This window comes from Taudactylus pleione, unplaced genomic scaffold, assembly GCF_031769625.1.
Source record: "Taudactylus pleione unplaced genomic scaffold, aTauple2 ptg000156l, whole genome shotgun sequence".
Classification (NCBI taxonomy): Eukaryota; Metazoa; Chordata; class Amphibia; order Anura; family Myobatrachidae; genus Taudactylus; species Taudactylus pleione.
This window is the reverse complement of record NW_028284558.1, coordinates 19,585,594-19,601,012: the sequence shown is the minus strand read 5'-3', so window position 1 is coordinate 19,601,012 and position 15,419 is coordinate 19,585,594. Positions and strand designations below refer to the sequence as shown.

Sequence of the window (15,419 nt, the reverse complement as noted above, 5' to 3'; positions counted from 1 at the left end):
TGAAATGGAGGTCATTATTAACTATCAATCTCAAATCTCTATGCATAAATAAATAGTTGATTAAAAAATTGCAAGTGTAGGTTCCACAAATAGCATTCCCTCACTTCTAGTGACTACCATCTTCCCTTGCTGAAAAAGCAATGGAACTTTTCCCATCACCCCTGGGCTTTGGTGGCCAAGATAGAGAGTAATGGTGGGATCTCTGGAGAAGGTTGTTCTACCTGAATGCACCCTGTGCAGTGAATGATAAGTAAATAAAACACACACACTGAATTGTTAAATAATCTTTTGTTTAAATATAGTAAAAATTGTCAAGATTCTTGTTCACCATGTTGAAATAAAACTAAATTTTTCCAAGTTGAATCCTAAATTGTAATCTATGGGAAAACCTTCTTAAGTAAGTCACATTTGACTTGTACTGGGAATAAAAATAACCTGCAGTCGAGGAGTGGCGGACACTTCAATGACCTCCTATGTTCACTTACAATGAATATTAGTAAAAATATCAGGCAGTTTCGCTGCCATGCTTTCGACAATCCCAACTCGATTTTTCGGCAAGCCCCCTGCCCCCCAGAAAGAGTAGGCACTTCCGCATTCCGCCCACTTCGGCAATCTACTGTCCATGTGGAGGGGGTGGGGTCTAATGGCTCAAATCTATGTTAATTTAGTTATTTGGCCTTCATCCCTATTCAAATATGTGCTGTTTACAAGATTTCCCCTGCAAGGGGATGGGGCCTAATGACATGAATACCCCACCCTGCCGCCATCGCCATTAATTTGAATGTCCTCTCTGGTTTCTCCTGGAGAGTAATGAACAAAAGTACAGTAAGTACTGTAAGTAGGCTGTAATCTGGAAACATCTGGTAAGGCTCCAAATGGCCAGTCAGAAGACTTATATATTGATATTTGTCTCTTGCAGCTGATCGTGAAGCTGTTTAAGTCCTTCCCTGTTTGTGTATAAATAAAAATTAGTTATTTAGTTGTTTACTTGTGCAATTGGCACATTGATTAAACTAGCAGAATGTTAATAGATTTCTATTTAAACGTGCTTTAAATTAAATTGAAACATGTACAGTATTTTTTGTGAATATCAGCGTGTATTTACACATGAAAACTTTTGAAACATTGCTTTTTTTTCTTGATTATTTATAAATCCTAGAAAGTGCTCAGTTTAAATTGTACTACTAATAAGTCCTCCTAATCATTTCCAATTAATTAAACTGCTGTTTTAGTCTATCTGCTTGTTACATTATGGTTTATGTAGAATTACAAAGTAATTTAATAACTTCTCTAGTGATGTTAGATGTTAGTTTTTAGAATGTTCAATCTTTGTAATGTATTTACAGGTTTATCAATAGACTATGGAGAAAGCAAGTTATATTGGATCAGCTCTGGTAATAGGACAATAAATAGATGCAGCCTGGATGGAAGTAATTTAGAAGTAATAGACTCAATGAAGGAGGAATTAACAAAAGCTACAGCACTAACTATTGTGGGTAAGTGAAATTATACAACTTCCAATGTATCTTATTGATTGACTCATGATTAAATAGGGTCTGTTACATACTAAAGGCCTATTATTACCTGATTTCTATGGAAAGTAAAAAAAATGAAAATAAATTATTAATAGGATAAATGATTAATAAAACTTTTGTTGACTTATACCCCTTTTACACCAGAGCTAAAACCCAGGTTATTGCAGGGTTTACCCGGGTAGCTCCTTGGTGTAAAAGGGGAAAGGGTTGGATTCCTGGGTCGAGTGACCCGGCAATCCAGCCGTTGTAACTTGCAGGGTTTAAGACATGAATGATCTGTGAAACCATGCAGTGTAAACGGCGTGATCAGGGTCACGATGACTTGGAGCGCGCCACATGCCGGCCAATTGGCTGGCTTCAGTGGCGCTTGGAGATGATGTCATATCCAAGCATCCACTTCAACGCTGGAAGATCCGGGTCACTGCAGACCCGGCTCAGTTGTGAACAGCATCGACTCGGGAATATCCTGGGTCGGCATCGGCTAAATTCCGGGTCTGACCGGGAATTTAGGTATAAAAGCAGTATTACAGTACTATATTACATACATAAGTTGACTCATGGTTTGCATCACAGATGTGCTTTTCATGATGATAATCTCTGAAGACTATTATATATATAAATCGCCTAAACATAGTAAATTACATTTTAATTAATAATTTAATTAGTCTCCCTAGACAAAACTTTTTTTCAAACATTAAAATTATACACAATCTCTCTGCACCATCCTCATCGATGTGAATTGTTAAGACAACCAATTGAAGTTTACAGTAGAAAAACCAGGACATGAAAACTGCACCATGAAGACTTTGCCAATTGATGCCTCCTCTTAATGGCATAGAGTGCTTCTCCCTACTTTACTTTAATCTACTTCTTACTCCCCACTAGGGCACCTAACACTTGGTTGTTTATGCTCTGCTACTTATGTGAGTGTTATGGTCGCTAATATAGCAATGTATATTATCCATGTCCTTGTCCTGCATTGTATTGTATTGTATTGTACTGTAAGTCACTGGTCACCTATTTGTTTATGTACTTTGTAAGGTGCTGCAAAAAACTTGTGGCGCCATGTAAATAAATGATGATAATAGTAATAATAATAATAATAATAATAATAATAATAATAATAATAGAGTATACAGGACAGTAAAAGTCAAGGTGCAGCTTTATGAGGCAGAAAGCTTTTATAAACCATAATTTTTTGTATTAGAAGTGTATAATCCATTGAAAATAGAAAATACGCCTCCGGATGATGCCATTTACAGGCAGCCCCATTAGCGGATGTCCAACTCATTGGATTTATAGACCAGAGATTTGGCCAGAAGCTCTATCCCTTCGTGTTTGAGACTTGTTTGGTTTCCTTTAGACATCCTTATTAACACATTTGACATTCTTCAGAATGCCATTAGGTGGGGTATTGACGCAAAGAATGACGATGGAGACATCGTTACCCCAAAGTCTATACTCCTTTGGGAGTGCTGTTTATTACATATTAACATTGTTATTGTTGCATTCTGTTCCTATGCAATGTACCTTAAAAACCACTCTAAAGCCGGGTACACACTAGACAATATGTCGTCCGATCCGCTGATCAGGTCAAAGTATCGTTGTGTGTATCCACTATGCATGCTCCCATGGGTCGTCCCGTCGGCCTGCATGCATGGATGGAACGACCCTGGTGCTGACGCCGGCAAAGTCCATGGTGCCAGTGAACGATATATCGAGTGGTCATTCACTGGATTGTGCAGTGTGCACCAACCACCCGATATATCGTTCATTGGTCCCATCGGGCATCGCACTGTCGAGTCCCTAACTGTGTACCCAGCTTAACTCCAATTATAGTTTTAATGAGGCTAGCATTATACTGTATTGAAATCATGTTTTTGTATAAAATGGCAAATGGTAAGGTAAAATGCATTTGTTAACTAATAAGACTTGCCTAGAATGTGTCACCATTTATCTGGCAATATGTGATTAGTGTTACCATAGCAGGTGCAATTCATTTTCTTTAATCCCTTATACTTTGGATTAAATTGTGTATTAAAATGTTTTATACAGGCACTTGACAGAAGGATATATAATCTACAGATGGGTGCCTAAAACTTAGTCCACAAGGGCTACCAATAATTTCTCTAATTAATAATAATTAACCAGCAATCCTGGCTGTAATTATCTCCAAGACAGCTTGCCTGTTGTGCCCCGAGGGTTGAGTTTGGATCTTCTTCATCTTTGGTATCTCTATGTGGTCTGCTGATATATGAAAGTAGCAGCTTGCAAAAAATAAATGTTTACTAGTTTTATTAGATTCACTTATGATTCTTATTTTCCTGCAGGCAGTGTGGAGAGAGGGTGAAGCCACTGCAGTTCAATGACAAATTCCTAATTACCATTAGCAAATGGTTGCAATGTTTCACTTGAGTGCAATTTTTGATTGCTTTTGTTTCATTTGTACTTAAAGGATAATTTAATTTGATAAAAAGTGTTTTTTTGTTTTTAATTTCCTTTGTGCTGTTTGAGGACCACTAATAACATTTGGGCTCTGCAGGAGAACCCACTTAAGAGGATTTGCCATATTGTCCAATCCGCCCTCAAATGCATTATTCTTCTGCTGAGCTCAGCTGAGATAATTACATTTCAGAGTCTCTTTGTTATTTGGTGCCTGGACTACAGTATAAAGGCCCCCATACTGTACATCAGCAATCAAGTTGGACAATTCGGGGTTTTGCAGATGATTGTGTAAACAAATCTGCCTTGTATGGGGCTCACAGATCACATATTTCAACCAAAAAGTGATTGGAATTGGTAAATCAGGTTGTCCCACATGTTGGATTTCACAGAGCAGTTGGGGCTGTAGATTGCTAGTGTATGGTAAAGCAGATGTGCAGACCATTACTAGTAAAATTATGGGCCTTTCAAGATTGACAGATCTGCCTTTGCTGAAAATGATCTGCAAATCACTGAAAAATATCTGTAATGTATGGGTGCAGATTGGTGGATTGGGGAATCTTAAATTGTGGTTGCTGATGTATGAGACCCTCTACTTGGTTGGCTGAAGTGGAAGCATGATGTGACAGGTAGAGGGCATGGAATTACGTTCTGCAAACTGTGTCTTCCTTTATCTAGCAAAGGGTCTCTGCATTCTCTGCCATCACAGGGAAAAAGGTGATAAAACATCTCTGTTTACAAAGGAGGGGTACACAATTACATATTTTTTTACCACTTTTTAAAAAAGGAGAAATATCCTTTAAATGTTGACTATAATATTCCTATTACATATGCATAAATTGGCTATACTTTAAGGGTAAATGGGTTAATAAATCTAACTGTCTCCATTACAGTTGGAACCCAAATCTGGGGCTAAATGTAAAGGTTTGGAAATTTCATGCGAGTTCGCACTTGCATCTTCTCGGCAGGGGCGTATTTATAATGGGTGCAGGGTGTGCGGTGCAGATGGGCCCCTGGGTCTGGGCCTGCACCGCACACCCTGCACCCATATTATACTTACCTCTCCAGAGTGCCACATCGGCGGCGGTGTCAGCGCTGTAGAAATGGCTGGAAAATGGCCACTGCGGTCATTTTTTCATTATTTTGCGCATGCGCAGTACAGGGAAAATGGGCGCCACTGCAATTTTCCCGGTGACCAGCTCATGAGCTATAGTATGCCCAGAGTCTATAAGTGCGGTGCTGGCCGCACTGCAATCAGTGCGCTGCCGGTTGGGAGATTTGAGGTCCTGACGTAACGCGCATGCCACACCATGCGGGTTCATTTGTGAGAAATCTGCGAATTTCTCGCAAAATACAATGCGAGTTTCATTTAACACGGGATGGTGCATTTGAATGTGGTGTAGTAATGGGTCTATGAAAGTCGCCTAAATTACACATCATTAGCCTATAAAAGTATCACTTGTGCAGTGATGTTACTGATAGGTTTGGAGAACATGGAGCGCTATGCAGAGTGATTTTGGGAACGGGAGAATTGTGCTAATGACTATTAGGAAAAGGATGGCGGTTCAGGACAGTAGTGAGGAGGAAGAGAATGTGGAGGAGGAGGAGGAAGAGGGTGATGCTGCTGTATGTGTACCTGGCAAAACTTAAACAGGGTGCAATATACACTTCACTATTGAAGAAAATTGTGCCCTTGTCCATGCCATGGTTCCAGTACATAAGAAGCTCATGTACTCTCTATCACCCTAGAGGAGCCTGTAGTCAAAAAGTGCAGGGCACATAATTTTTGCAGTACTGACCCTGCATAGTTGATACAAGCCAAAGGTTCTAAATCTTCTCTCTCCTGCTCACATAAGCTCAGGAGGTTTGTGCAGTTTAGCCTGAAAAGCTAAACTACCTCTTGATCTGAGAGGGAGCCAAGACCCATGCACAATCTATAGGTACGTCTGGCATGTATCCCAATGGGATAATGTATCTGTTAATGCTCCTGCACCCTCCTCCTGCGCAGCTCCTCCATAGTCATGAGCCCAGACATGTAGATCTCTATGGAGTTGTGAAAATTTGGTGAAATGGATCTAGGTACGTGTTATATATTGGGTTTCATTAGTGATAATGGTCTACTTCTGTGTTAATAAGCCTCAGATGGTGATTTACAGTAAACTTGCATATTAAACTCACCTTCCTGAGAGTGGAGAGTTTTTTTGGAGAGTTTTGGGTGCAAGTTTGGCGCGAGTTTTCCAGTTGCAGCCTATTGCATTGTGCGAGTTGTATGTTTTATATGGCAAAATATCTGGATGTGAGTTTGGCCCATGCGAGTTGTGAAATGCGAGTTCAGTGTGAGTTTGCATGTTCCTGCAGCCTACGACATGTGTGACTTCGAAACTTGCATGTTTTTTCCCTGCAAACTCACACATTTTTAGAAATTGCACCCTGTTACATCTAGCCCCTAGAATTTTTCACAGTAAAATTAAATTTCGGTATAATATGGCCACAATGCGCATCCTTAGATTTTTACTGATGAAAATGTGCTTCTATTCATCACACTGCTAAGTGTGCTAAACATGTGATTACAGATATTTTGCGTTACAGAATCCATTATAATGATATGCCTGTTTTCTGTCCAATTACTGAAATTTTAGTCTGTGACTTAAAATATTTTGAATGATGACAGAAAATAAACAGTATGAGAATCATCACAAAAAAAACCAATATAATGACTATGGAGGGCTTTCAATAAGTCAAACGGACTTTAGAAGATTGGGTGTATAAGGTGCAGGGCACTAGGGGTTTAATTATTGTTGCTGTGTTGCCATTAGCTACAGTAATTAGATGTTTTAGTGGTTGCTGCAGCAGAGGTGAAATTTGGTGCCTTTATTGTTAATAGACTGCCAGACTTTTGCTGTGGGTGATTTTCTTTCCCTAAATGGCAGTCTAGTGCCCATCTTGCTGCACTATATAGCTGTGGCCCCAGTGGATAGACTGAATTCACCCTACTTGGGTCAGCGCCACCGTTCAGCTGGTGGGCCTTATTAAGTGTACAAGTATGGGAGTTGGAAACCTGACACTTGCAGTTGTGAAAGGGCAGTTAGCACTAGCAAGCTGTTGTTGTCATCTCATTTTCGTAAGATGAGTGGTCATTGATTAGAAGGCCGCTCTTTCTATTGCTACTTTTATAATAAATAAAAAGCTGATCTTTTTTTAAACCAACATTGTTATCCATGTGTTTATTCTTAGATAGTTATTTGCAGTGCTATTTTCCAGCAGGAACAACCAGGAACTCAGTTCCTGAACCTCTCATTAACTATGACATAATGTCCTGGGCCAAAATGTAACTTCCATAAGATAAGTTTTATTTTAAAGTTCCTTTGAAGTGCCTTCTTTTATAATTACTATATAATATATGTGTATATATATATATATATATATATATATATATATTAGGGGTGAGCGGGTTCGGATTTCTGAAATCCGAACCCCCCCGAGCCCCCCCGATCCGAGTCCGATCCGAGTCAGGCTCGACTTTTCCCGCCTGACTCGGATCTGACATCGAGGCAAAACGTCATCATCCCGCCTTCCGAGTCTCGCGGGTTTTGGATCCTATATAAGGTACCCGCGTCGGCGCCATTTTCTCACTCGGCTGTGGACAGTGAAGAGGGAGGGTGGGAGTTAGTGCTGTGTAGTGTAGTGTAGTGTAGTGCTGCTGTTGTCCACTACTTCAAAGTCCATAGGGGCTGGCTGTGTTGTGCTGTGCTGCTGTTGTTAATAGGGGCTGTGTCCACTACTTCAAAGTCCATAGGGGCTGGCTGGACTGTGTTGTGCAGTCAGTTCTCCATAGGGGCTGTGTCCACTCCAAAGTCCTGTGCAGTGTCCCAGTCCTAAAGGGGTGCTGTAGTGTTGTCCAGGGGGTGCTCTGTCCATCAGGGGTGCTCCCCCCAAGTGCTAAAAAAATAATATATTTTCTGTGTTTGTGAATTGTGTGCGCAGTAGCCGCACGTGCATCAACAAAGTAGTGCCAAGCGTGCGCCTGTGTCATAAGTAAAGGGCCGGCTGGCTTGACCGTTAAAGGGTGCTGTAACCCCCGAAAGTACACTCCAGTCCAAACCAAAAAAAAATTATTTTCTGTGTTTGTGAATTGTATGCGCAGTAGCCGCACGTGCATCAACAAAGTAGTGCCAAGCGTGCGCCTGTGTCATAAGTAAAGGGCCGGCTGGCTTGATCGTTAAGGGTGCTGTAACCCCCGAAAGTACACTCCAGTCCAAACCAAAAAAAAAATTATTTTCTGTGTTTGTGAATTGTGTGCGCAGTAGCCGCACGTGCATCAACAAAGTAGTGCCAAACGTGCGCCTGTGTCATAAGTAAAGGGCCGGCTGGCTTGACCGTTAAGGGTGCTGTAACCCCCGAAAGTACACTCCAGTCCAAACCAAAAAAAAAATTATTTTCTGTGTTTGTGAATTGTGTGCGCAGTAGCCGCACGTGCATCAACAAAGTAGTGCCAAGCGTGCGCCTGTGTCATAAGTAAAGGGCCGGCTGGCTTGACCGTTAAGGGTGCTGTAACCCCCGAAAGTACACTCCAGTCCAAACCAAAAAAAAAATTATTTTCTGTGTTTGTGAATTGTGTGCGCAGTAGCCGCACGTGCATCAACAAAGTAGTGCCAAGCGTGCGCCTGTGTCATAAGTAAAGGGCCGGCTGGCTTGACCGTTAAGGGTGCTGTAACCCCCGAAAGTACACTCCAGTCCAAACCTAAAAAAAAATTATTTTCTGTGTTTGTGAATTGTGTGCGCAGTAGCCGCATGTGCATCAACAAAGTAGTGCCAAGCGTGCGCCTGTGTCATAAGTAAAGGGCCGGCTGGCTTGACCGTTAAAGGGTGCTGTAACCCCCGAAAGTACACTCCAGTCCAAACCAAAAAAAAATTATTTTCTGTGTTTGTGAATTGTGTGCGCAGTAGCCGCACGTGCATCAACAAAGTAGTGCCAAGCGTGCGCCTGTGTCATAAGTAAAGGGCCGGCTGGCTTGACCGTTAAGGGTGCTGTAACCCCTGAAAGTACACTCCAGTCCAAACCTAAAAAAAAATTATTTTCTGTGTTTGTGAATTGTGTGCGCAGTAGCCGCACGTGCATCAACAAAGTAGTGCCAAGCGTGCGCCTGTGTCATAAGTAAAGGGCCGGCTGGCTTGACCGTTAAGGGTGCTGTAACCCCCGAAAGTACACTCCAGTCCAAACCAAAAAAAAAATTATTTTCTGTGTTTGTGAATTGTGTGCGCAGTAGCCGCACGTGCATCAACAAAGTAGTGCCAAGCGTGCGCCTGTGTCATAAGTAAAGGGCCGGCTGGCTTGACCGTTAAAGGGTGCTGTAACCCCCGAAAGTACACTCCAGTCCAAACCAAAAAAAAAATTATTTTCTGTGTTTGTGAATTGTGTGCGCTGTAGCCGCACGTGCATCAACAAAGTAGTGCCAAGCGTGCGCCTGTGTCATAAGTAAAGGGCCGGCTGGCTTGACCGTTAAAGGGTGCTGTAACCCCCAAAGTACACTCCAGTCCAAACCAAAAAAAATTATTTTCTGTGTTTAGCCGCACGTATATATCAAATTGATATAACATAAATGGAGGACCAAACTTTCTCCGATAAAAATAAAATAGAGAAAGATCAAGAACCACTTCCTCCTAGTGCTGAAGCTGCTGCCACTAGTCATGACATAGACGATAACATGCCATCAACGTCGTCTGCCAAGGCCGATGCCCAATGTCATAATAGAGGGCACATACAATCCCAAATGACAAAGTTCAGGAAAATGACCTTGAAAAAGACATTTAAATCAGCTGAAGAGAAACGTAAACTTGCCAATATGCCATTTACGACACGGAGTGGCAAGGAACGGCTAAGGTCGATCCCTAGTATGTTCATGACTAGTGGTTCAGCTTCACATGACGATGGAAGCCCTCCTCCCACTAAAAAAATCAAAAGAGTTAAGCTGGCAAAAGCACAGCGAAGAACTGTGCTTTCTAAGAAGATATCACAAATCCCCAAGGAGAGTCCAAGTGTGGTGGTGGTTGCGATGCCTGACCTTCCCAGCACTGGACGGGAAGAGGTGGCTCTTTCCACCATTTGCACGCCCCCTGCAAGTGCTGAAAGGAGCACCCACAGTCCACTTGCTGATATGCAAATTGAAGATGTCACTGTTGAAGTACAACAGGATGAGGATACTGGTGTAGCTGGCGCTGAGGAGGAAGTTGGCGAGGAGGATTCTGATGGTGATGTGGTTTGTTTAAATCAGGCTCCGGGGGAGACAGTTGTTGTCCGTGGGATGAAAAAGCCCATCACGGTCATGCCTGGGCAGAAGACCAAACATTCCACCTCTTTGGTCTGGCAATATTTCTATCCAAATCCGGACAACAACTGTCTTGCCATATGTACCATATGTAAAGGTGAAATAAGTAGGGGTAGGGACGTCAACCACCTAGGAACATCCTCCCTTATACGGCACCTGCAGCGCGTTCATAAAAAGTTACTGTCAAGTTCAGAAACTTTGGCTAAGACCGTAAGCAGTCCAGGGACACCTAAATCCCGTTGTCCTGTTGTATCCAAGCACCTGCAAACCACACCGTCAACTCCCTCCTCGTCAATTTCCTCCTTAGTCAGGATCGGAAGTAGTCCTGCAGGCCATGTCACTGGCATGACTGACTCTCCTATCCGGGATTCCTCCGGAGGATCCTGCATTGCTACGCCTACTGCTGCCGCTGCTGCTGTTGCTGCTGCTGGGAGTCGTTCATCATCCCAGAGAGGAAGTAGGAACACCACTACTTTTACTAAACAATTGACCCTCCAACAGTCCTTAGCGAGGAGGATGAAGTACGACAGCAGTCATCCTGAAGCAAAACGTATAACTGAGGCCTTGACTGCTATGTTGGTGTTAGACGTGCGTCCGGTATCCACCATTAGTGCAGTGGGATTTAGACAATTGATGGAGGTAGTGTGTCCCCGGTTCCAAATCCCGTCTAGATTCCACTTCACTAGGCAGGCGATACCGAGACTGTACAGAAACGTCAGAAAAAGTGTCCTCAGTGTCCTGAAAAATGCCATTGTACACAATGTCCACTTAACCACGGACATGTGGACAAGTGGAACAGGGCAGACTAAGGACTATATGACTGTGACAGCCCACTGGGTAGATGTATCACCTTACGCAGCAACAGCAGCAGCGTCACCAGTAGCAGCATCTCAGAAACGCCAGCTCGTTACAAGGCAGGCTACGCTGTGTATCACCGGTTTCAGTAAGAGGCACACTGCCGACAACCTCTTAGAGAAACTGAGGGAAATCATCGCCCAGTGGCTTACCCCACTTAGACTCTCCTGGGGATTTGTGATATCTGACAACGCCACCAATATTGTGCGGGCATTACATCTGGGCAAATTCCAGCACGTCCCATGTTTTGCTCACACAATAAACTTGGTGGTGCAGAATTTTCTGAAAAGCGACAGGGGCGTGCAGGAGACGCTTTGGGTGGCCCGAAAAATTTCTGGCCACTTTCGCCATTCAGCGACTGCGTGCCGAAGACTGGAGCGCCAGCAAACACTCTTGAACCTGCCCTGCCATCACCTGAAGCAAGAGGTTGTGACGCGGTGGAACTCAACCCTCTATATGCTTCAGAGGATGGAGGAGCAGCAAAAGGCCATACAAGCCTATACATCCACCTATGACATAGGCAAAGGAGGGGGTATGCATCTGACTCAAGCGCAGTGGAGAATGATTTCCGTGTTGTGCAAGGTTCTCCAGCCTTCGAACTTGCCACACGTGAAGTCAGTTCAGACACTGCCAGCTTGAGTCAGGTCATTCCCCTCATCAGGCTTTTGCAGAAGCAGCTGGAGAAAGTGAAGGAGGAGCTAAGATGGAGCGATTCCGCTCGGCATGTGGGACTTGTGGATGAAGCCCTTCATTCGCTTTGCCAGGATTCCAGGGTGGTCAATCTGTTGAAATCAGACCACTACATTTTGGCCACCGTGCTCGATCCTAGGTTTAAAGCCTGTGTGGTGTCTCTCTTTCCGGCCGACACAAGCCTGCAGAGGTGCAAAGACCTGCTGGTGAACACACTGTCAGCTGAAGCGGAACGTGACACGTCAACGGCTCCTTCTTCATTTTCTCCCGCAACTGGGGCTGCCAGGAAAAAACTTAGGTATCCTAAGCAACCCGCTGGCGGTGATGCAGGGCAGGCAGGACCAAGTTTGGACATCTGGTCCGGACTGAAGGACCTGGCAACAATTTCTGACATGTCTACTGTCACTGCATATGATACTGTCACCATTGACAGAATGGTGGAGGATTACATCGGTGACAGCATCCAAGTAGGCATGTCAGACAGTCCATACCTGTACTGGCAGGAAAAAGAGGCAATTTGGAGGCCCCTGTACAAACTGGCTCTATTTTACCTGAGTTGCCCCCCCTCCAGTGTGTACTCCGAAAGAGTGTTTAGTGCAGCTGGGAACCTTGTCAGCGAAAGGCGTAGGAGGTTGCTTCCACAGAATGTGGAGAAGATGATGTTCATCAAAATGAATTATCAGCTCTTCCAGGGAGACCAGCCTCCAGAAGGTACAGAGGGACCTGTGGTGGTGGATTCAAGTGGGGACGAGTTAATACTTTGTGAGGATGAGGATGTACACACTGAAGAGGGTGAGGAATCGGTGGATGAGGAGGATGAGGATGACATCTTGCCTCCGTAGAGCCAGTTTGTGCAGGGACACATTAATTGCCAGCTTGTTTTGTGGGGGCCCAAACGAACCAATCATTTCAGCCACAGTTGTGTGGCAGACCCTGGCGCTGAAATGATTGATTTGTTAAAGTGTGCATGTCCTGTTTATACAACATAAGGGTGGGTGGGAGGGCCCAAGGACAATTCCATCTTACACCTCTTTTTTTTCTTTGCATTATGTACAGTTTGGGGCCTAGTTTTTCTAACTGCCATCCTGTCTGCCACTGCAGTGTCACTCCTAGATGGGCCACGTGTTTGTGCCGCCCACTCGTGTCGCTTAGCATAGTCATCCAGCTACCTCGTTGCCACCTTTTGGACATAAAAACACTATTGTGAGGTGTGAGGTGTTCAGAATAGACTGGAAATGAGTGGAAATTAAGGTTATTGAGGTTAATAATAGCATAGGAGCAGAAAAACCTACAAATTCTGTGATTTTAGCTGTTTTTATGCTTTTTTTCAAAAAAATACAGATCCAAAACACAAAACCCAGAACCCAAAACACGGAAGGGTGGTTTTGGCAAAACCAATCCAGATCCAAAACACGAAGAAAGATCCAGATCCAAAACCAAAACACAAAACACGAAAAGTGGCCGGTGCACACCCCTAATATATATATATATAATCCAAAAAATGAAAGGGGAACTCACCAGAGCGTTTCCAATAGAAAAAACAGCTTTTTATTTCTTACATATATCAGTCTGGTCGACGTTTCGGTCATTCCTGACCTTTATCAAGACCAACAGCATAGTAACAATGGTATAGCAGACAGCATATGTCACCAAACAGCATCACAGATCATCTTACCTGTGTCCCCTTAAATAGCCCGCTTTTCCCGCGAATTGCCATGCCGGGCATCGCCGGACCGGAAGTGCTGTGCGTTCCACCCTGTGGAATGCAAAGTCCATCCCCGGAAATGACCAAACATCCGATCATCAAAGCACAAACGGCTAGACCCGTAGACAGGGTGATCAATAGCCAGTATACCACTCGCGTCACAAACTGACGCCACCAGTTAAATCAACAGGGCATTGGATCGCCACGTACTTCTTGAAGCAAACCACAGAATCAATGAAACACCTAACCGGAAATATCATGCGTTCCACCAAGTGGAACGCAAACAATAAATCCGGAAGTGACCAAAACATCCGGTCACATAGAGGTCAGGCTTGTTGTCATAGTAACCGCAAACTAAAGGAGTATCAGTGTCAGCAAGCGCTAACAACAAAGTTAAGAAGACAACAAACCTGTATTATATAAACAGTCAGATAATATAACCTTAAAATATCCTATAAGCCTCAAGTTGCTCATTAAGATATATCAACACCATACAAATTAGTATAGTAAAAAATGGCAATTGGGAAAAGCATAACATTCTCCGGGACACATGAAGAGACAAAGGGCCAAATGTAATAGGGCGAAAGTTTAGAAAATATGAGAGTTTAGCAGTAAACGCTCACATTGGTTGAGTTTTATCTTCAAAATGGGAAAACATCTGAAGGAGATTTTAAATCGTGAGAGTTTTTTAAGTCTAAAAAAACATGCAAGTTCGCTCTGTTACTTTGTTTTTGGACTCTATTACATTGGCAAAGTTTAAAAAGTGTCAGAAACTCTCACTTTTCTAAACTCTCACCCTATTACATTTGGCCCATAGTCTCCATACATAAAAATACACATTTACATAAGACAACACGACATCATAAATAATCCATCTCTCGATAATGTGTCAACATCATATTCCATCAGAAAACCAATTTTATATCAAAAAGACTTCAATATAAAGATATATATATTTTTTCACATTTTTAAATTTTTTATAAAAAAAGCAAAATGTCCAAAAAATGGACACCCTTAAGTATATAATCAAAAAACACCCAATCAATTAAGGCTTACCTAACCCAATGATCTACAAATCAAAAATAATATATACAAAAAACAGACACAAAATCACATAAATAACCCCCAAAAAATAAATATCAAAGGTCAACTAGAAAACCAAGGCGGGTAGCTTATTTAAAAAAAATGTTCAAAGGGTTGGATTCATTTAAACCCCTAGGGGCCACTGTGTCCAAACGAAAAATCCACTTGGCCTCCAATTTACGAAGGGTTAATTCCCAATTTCCACCTCGTGGGGATTTGGGGACCCAATCTATAATACGGCATTTGAGTGACGACACTTGATGACCTGCTTGAAGAAAATGTATTACAACTGGTTTATCAGAGGTACCTGTAGAGATGGCTTGTCTAATAGAGCAATGGTGGTTGGCCATACATTCACGAAAAACCCTGGTTGTCAGACCAACATAGCCCAAACCGCACGGACATGTAAGTAAATAGACCACATGGTCCAGTAAACAGTGAAGTTTAAATCTCAACTTGATTGGTCGTCCGCTGTGAGGATGTGGAAATGTAGGACCAGTTTGTAATGATCTGCAAGTGGTGCAGTTTGCACATCTGAAACATCCAGGTTTAGCATCCTGGAGCCAAGTCTTGACTGGTCTAGTTGGGCGTTTTGTCGGGCGCATTAATATTTCTTTCAAATTTTGCCCACACCGAAAGGCCATAAGTGGGGGTTCATTAATCTTCCCCTAAAATACTGGATCCGTGGCAACAACATGCCAGTTTTGTCTCATCGTTCTCCGTACATCTTTAGACTTGCAATCATATTGACTAACAAAAGTCATCCTAGTGGTCCCTGAGGAC

The 15,419-nt window shown here is 42.9% G+C and overlaps 1 protein-coding gene across 1 annotated transcript in view; it reads left to right on the top strand.

Moving 5' to 3' along the window:
- The window catches only part of LRP1B (LDL receptor related protein 1B), a 1,691,377-nt gene that overhangs the window by 1,158,747 nt on the left and 517,211 nt on the right, over positions 1-15,419 (top strand). The window contains exon 32 of the mRNA XM_088474914.1: positions 1,347-1,496. Within this exon, the coding sequence (XP_088331040.1) occupies positions 1,347-1,496 (150 nt within the window). The remainder of the gene's footprint in view (positions 1-1,346; positions 1,497-15,419) is intronic.